Source organism: Triticum dicoccoides, chromosome 7B (assembly GCF_002162155.2).
Source record: "Triticum dicoccoides isolate Atlit2015 ecotype Zavitan chromosome 7B, WEW_v2.0, whole genome shotgun sequence".
Lineage (NCBI taxonomy): Eukaryota > Viridiplantae > Streptophyta > Magnoliopsida > Poales > Poaceae > Triticum > Triticum dicoccoides.
This window is the reverse complement of record NC_041393.1, coordinates 98,257,043-98,262,744: the sequence shown is the minus strand read 5'-3', so window position 1 is coordinate 98,262,744 and position 5,702 is coordinate 98,257,043. Positions and strand designations below refer to the sequence as shown.

General features: G+C 52.4%; 1 protein-coding gene across 1 annotated transcript; it reads right to left on the bottom strand.

Moving 5' to 3' along the window:
- Nucleotides 1-680: 680 nt before the first annotated feature.
- Nucleotides 681-2,304, bottom strand: LOC119340755. The gene has a single exon (XM_037612679.1). It carries the CDS (start codon nucleotides 2,202-2,204, stop codon nucleotides 942-944), a length of 1,263 nt encoding a protein of 420 aa, XP_037468576.1. The 5' UTR covers nucleotides 2,205-2,304; the 3' UTR covers nucleotides 681-941.
- Between the last annotated feature and the right edge of the window lie 3,398 nt (nucleotides 2,305-5,702).

Below are 5,702 nucleotides of genomic sequence, written 5' to 3'. Positions count from 1 at the left end.
TACACACTGTCCAGTATCGATGGAGGTAATCTAGAATGCATAGTGAAAACGAATCGAAACATTTTTGTTTTTGCAGGAAACGAATAGAAGCATATGACCATTTTCATAGAAAAACAAATGCCTGTGTTATATACGGTACTCCCTCCGTAACTAAATATAAGACTTTTTGTAGTTCTTTGCCAAACCGTTTTATATTTAGTTACAGAGGGAGTATTAAAGGATTCAAAAAATGCATAAGAAAAAGAAAAAAGGAACCCAACAACAATCTGTGGATAAATAATAGCCATACTCATTCATATTCTTATGTTTTGTCAAAAGAAAAGCACATTTCTACGGACTAGTACTGGTCACTGCCCTTCAGGTTTTTTTTTTCCAGAGTACGCAAATTGCATACCGTATTTTTATAGAAAAGAGGAACAGTGATTTTTACAAGAGGTCCCTCGAGTTGCGAACAACCAAGGCCATTACCCACTCACTCCAACATGAAACAAAGATCAACTCTCTCACAAAACGTTGTAGCCCTCCGGCCACTCTAAGTGCTAGGTTCCAATCCTTGATCTCTTCATCTTCTGGACAGAATCTAACTAAAGCATAGATGAGCGAACAAGCTTGACCGAAGGGCCATCTCCTTTTTCTTCTGATGCAAAACGACACACATTTGGAATCTTGCAAGCTCGACAAAAAACAAACTCCAAAAGTATTGCCAACAATTTCACGCTTTCATAATCTCTTCCATTCTATAATGTGTACACGTATATGATGACAGCACAATCATGCTCCACAAAGGGGCCGGGAGAAGACCGAGACCAAGAACATCGTCCATGGTCTCAAAACGAAGTTCGATTTTAAAAAACGAAAAGGAAAAAGGCGCCACCTCTCTTCTATGAACAAAGCGAGTAGAAATGGCGGCTAACGCCATGGATGGATGATGGATCCCTCCTCTACCCTTTGGTCCCCTGCGCCGCCATGCCGCCGCGGCCGTGGTGCCACGAGTGCCCGCCAAGCCCTCTGGCGAACCGCTGCAGCGGGCTCAGCCGCGCGCACCCGACGATGCCCTCCGCCGCCGCCGCCGCGCCGCTCTTGTCGCCGCCCTGCTTCTTGAGCTTGTCCATGCTGACGGCCCTCGCGTTGAACTTGGCCGTCGTCGGCGGCGGTGGTGCGTTTGCCTTCTTGAGGGGCGCGTCGGGCTGCTGCGCCGGCGGGCACTTGGGGAGCGGCTCCTTGTTGATCCGGCCGCCTTCCGACGAGCTCCGGAACAGGAGGAGGTCGCTGAGCCGCCACCTCCTCCACCCGGCGCTCCTGGAGGCTGGACGCGCGGCGAACGGGTCGGCTTTCTTGGGCGGCGAGCCTGACGCGACGGCGGTGGTGTTCTTGCCGCCGAGCGGGGAGGGCGAGGGGGCCTTGGTCGCCTCCAGCAGCGCGGCTGCGAAGGGGTCGAAGTCCGTGCCGGAGCCGACCCTGCTCCGTCGCCGGGGCGACCTCAGGGCGCCTTTCGCGATCGGCGACCGCGGCGATGACCCGACGCTCCCGCCGTCGAGCAGGCCGGGCGGCGGCTTCAGCGGCCTGATCTTGCCCTCGTCGGAGGTCTTAAGCAGAGGCTTCAGCGGCCGGATTTTACCCTTCTCGAAGAGCTCGTCCGCGGTCGTCAGGCTCTCCGCCGGCGCGGTCTTGTCGACGACGGTGCCGAACTCGAAGTCCGTGTCCCACGCCGCCGCCCCGCCGCCCATCCCGGCCTTGGGCGTCCCGGGCCTCTCCTCCCAGTCGAACGGCACGGCCGAGGCGGTGGTGGAGTACGACGAGCGCGGATGGAACCCCTCGTCGTCGTCGTCGTCGTCCTCCTCCTCCTCCTCACCGCCGTCGCGGCTGCCGTGGTCCCCCTCGGCGAAGTGCGCGTAGATGGCCGCGGCGCGCCGGGGGCTGGCGGGCGCGCTGGTGAAGTGCTGGAAGAGGTCGAAGGGGTTGGCGCCGGCGAGGCGCGGCGTGACCGGCGGCAGGAGGTCGAACGGGTTCGGCGACGACGGCGCCGTCAGGAACGGGCTGCCCTTCGCCGCGGCCGCTCCCTCGACGGAGCCGAACGGCGTCGCGGGCTCCGCGAGGCGGCCGCGCGGGCTGGACGGCGCCGTGGCGTACGGGCTCGCGGCCGCGCTGTCGGGCCGGAGGTCCCGGTGCGGCGTCGGCGAGGCGGGACGCGTCATGACCTCCATTTTTTTGAGCTTGGCTTCTTGGGGACGGACGGAGAGCTCGTGGTGGCGATGGGCTTTTAAGAGTCGTGGAGATGGAGGGAAAGGGTGGGAAGCCGCGGCGAAGGAGGGAACAGGGGAGCTGAACGAACACTGATGGAGAAATGGAAGGCCCACTTTTAAATCTTCAACAAAAACAAATAAATATACTAACTGAGTTATTTATTTTTTGAGTGGAATATTCCGGATGCATTCTGTAGATGGTATTGTGTGAAAAAAATTATTAGATGTATTCAAATGGGCGAAATATCATTAGAGTATCACGAAAATATTTTAAGATCATGTAACTTCAAACCATTTTTACTACTATGTGTGTATAGAAACTAGCTATCAAAGTTGCATCTTGTTGACTCCGTGTACGTGTATAAAATATACAAAACTTTATTCTTTTTAGAGAGTAGGCTTTTCAGCCCTGCTTTACTAAAGCAAGAATCTCAATGGAATAGGATATGCGGTGCGAAAAAGATAATATAAAACAATGTTTATTTTGGAAGGGAGGTGAGAGTATTGACAAAGGCACTATGTATTTCTTTCATTTCAAAATAAGTTCTATGTTCAATCTAGAAAAATTCCGTGTTAAGTTTCGTTAGGAGAAGTTTTTGAACAATAATTATTATTTTTTGAAACGGAGACAAAAGATTTGCCTCATCCATTAAATAAGAGGAGAATAGAGTTTGACAAATTGCAAGTGATCCTACAAAAAAACCGCATGGCAATTACTCTCGTACAACAATACGCCCTAGTTTCTTAGCACCCGTTGTAACCCATAGGTTGGCCTCAAGCAAAATATTTTGAAGAAGAATAGGCGGTGGCGCACTCTTGTGGCGAAACACCCGGGCGTTTCTCTCATTCCAAAGAGTCCAAGAGACGAGCATGGTGAGGGAGGCCATCGCTCGTTTGTCTGGATTTCGCATGTCGGTTCTTCTATCCCACCAACGCATAAGAGAGTCCTCAAGGTGCCAATTGGAGGTGTCAATGTGCGCAAGACCAAACTTGTCAATGACTGATCGCCAGAGCCGAATGGAGAAGCGACACTTGACGAAAAGGTGGATGCCTGATTCTTGCTCCCTCTTGCAAAGTGGGCAAAGCCCACAATTTTCCCAACCACGCCGCTCCAACCGGTCCGCAGTCCAAATCCGGTCTTGCAAGGCCAGCCAAGCGAAGAATTTGACCTTAGGGAGAGCCCAAGCTTTCCAAACCATGTAGTGAATGGGCGAGTGCGTTGGGCCAAGAAATTGCGCCTTATAAGCAGTGGCCGCCGAGTATATCCCATCTACAGCATGTTTTCAAACAATGTCATCCTCAACCTGGTCGTCAAGGTGAACGCCATGCAGAAGTGTCCAGAGCGAGAAAAGCTCTCGGATGTGGGCGGCAGAGATAACCGTGTCATGCTTGATGTGAGTCATCCAAGCGTTCCCGCGTATGGCTTCTCGCAGCTTCCAGCTCTTTCTTTTCGCGGCTTGATAGATAAGCGGGGCAACATCCTTGGGCTTGCGACCAAGCAACCACGGGGCGTCCCAAAAAGGTGTTTTAGCACCATTTCCGACGATGATTGTGGTTGAGGCATAGAAGAAATTCAGGTCGTCCTCGGTGCAAGGGTTGCCCAATCCAACCCAAAGTTTGTTAGGCTCCTTCCATTCGAACCAAAGCCACCTCAGCCGCAGAGCCCGAGCAAACTTTTCGGTGTTGAGGACCCCAAGGCCTCCATAATTTATGGGCCTGCAGACCACGTCCCAGTTGACCTTGCATTTTGCACCAGACGTCTTGTCTGAACCAGACCATAGGAAGGCCCTCTCCACCTTGTTGAGATTATGGAGTGTGCCCTGCGACACAATGAGAGGCGTTATGGAGAAGACCGCCTGAGAGGTGATGACCGATCTGACAAGGGCAATGCGTCCAATGGTTGTGATGGTTTGTCCTTCCCAAGTTACCAACTTCCCGGCCGCCTTGTCTTCGAGATATTGGAAGTCGACTTTACGGAGTTGCCTGACCGAGAGCGGGAGGCCTAAATATTTTATTGGGAACATGGCGCGGGTCGCCGGCACCACCGAGCTCTTGTGGAAGTTGGTGCAAAGGCCTGTCACCTTGCCGGAACCCCTTAGGATGGCAGAGAGGTTGTCAACGTCCCTCTTAATTGGGGCCATAAAGATGGCCGCGTCGTCCGCATAGAGGGAGGTTCTCATCATGGCACCTCGCCCGCGTATCTTTTGTAAGATGCCTTTTATGAGTTGCGGTGGCGAGGATTTGTTGAAGGGGGTCGATTGCAAGGACGAACAACAGCGGTGATATCGGGTCCCTTTGACGGAAACCGTGGCCATGCTTGATCGGGTGGCCCGGAAGCCCATTGAGGAGGATGCGCGAAGAGGACGATGAAAGCAGAGCGGCGATCCAATTCCGGAATTTGCAAGGGAACCCCTTGCGTTGTAAAAGGTCGAGGATGTATTCCCACTTGACCGAGTCAAATGCTTTTCTAATGTCTAGCTTGAAGAGGAGGGCAGAAGTCTTGCTTTTGTGCAACCAACGCGCGAAATTGCGAACATACATGAAGTTGTCGTGTATACTCCTCTTGTTTATGAAAGCACTTTGGGCGTTGGAGACGAGTGCGTCCATGTGGGGGGCAAGCCTCAAGGAAAGAATCTTGGCAATAATCTTGCCAATGGCATGCACGAGGCTAATTGGCCTATAATCGGAGACGCCTTCCGTCCCATTCTTCTTGGGCAACAACACCACATTGGCCGAGTTGAGCCATTGCAAGTGGGAAGTGTGGAGGGAGTCAAAACATTGGATGACACGCATGAGATCATGCTTGATGATATCCCAACACCGTTTGAAGAAGATGCCCGTGAAGCCGTCCGGACTGGGTGCCTTATCACCCGGCATAGCTTTTATGGCCGCCAAAACCTCATCCTCTATGATGGGGTCACCGAGATCATGCAAATCGTGGGGTTGAATGTTCAGCTCATCCCAATTGAAGTCAACGTTGCTTGTGCTACCTCTGCCCATGACCTCCGAGAAGTGGCTGTGGATTATCTCTTCTTTTTTCTCATGCTCAGTCACCCAACCATGTGCATCCTTGATCCTATGAATGTGATTCTTTCTTCTCTTGGCGTTGATACGACGGTGAATTTTTTTTGTGTTAGCATCTCCATTCTTGAGGTTTGCGATCCTAGCGCATTGGCTCTTTCTTGCCCTCTGTAGGACTGACAGACTAATCACCCGTCTCTTAAGCCTAGACCGCAGGTCCATCTCCTCCGGGGATAGTAGTCGATCCTCTTGCGCAATGTCCAGTCGAAGAATGATCATGTTGGCTGCATGTAGCTGAACCTTAGCCTCGGAGAAGATAAGCTTGCTCCACTCGGCAAGGCGGAGCGCCGTTTTTTTGAGCTTATGATGAAGGACCTGGTACGGCTCAGAGTGACTGACCCTCTCGGTCCAAGCATTTTGGACGACCTCTTGAAATCC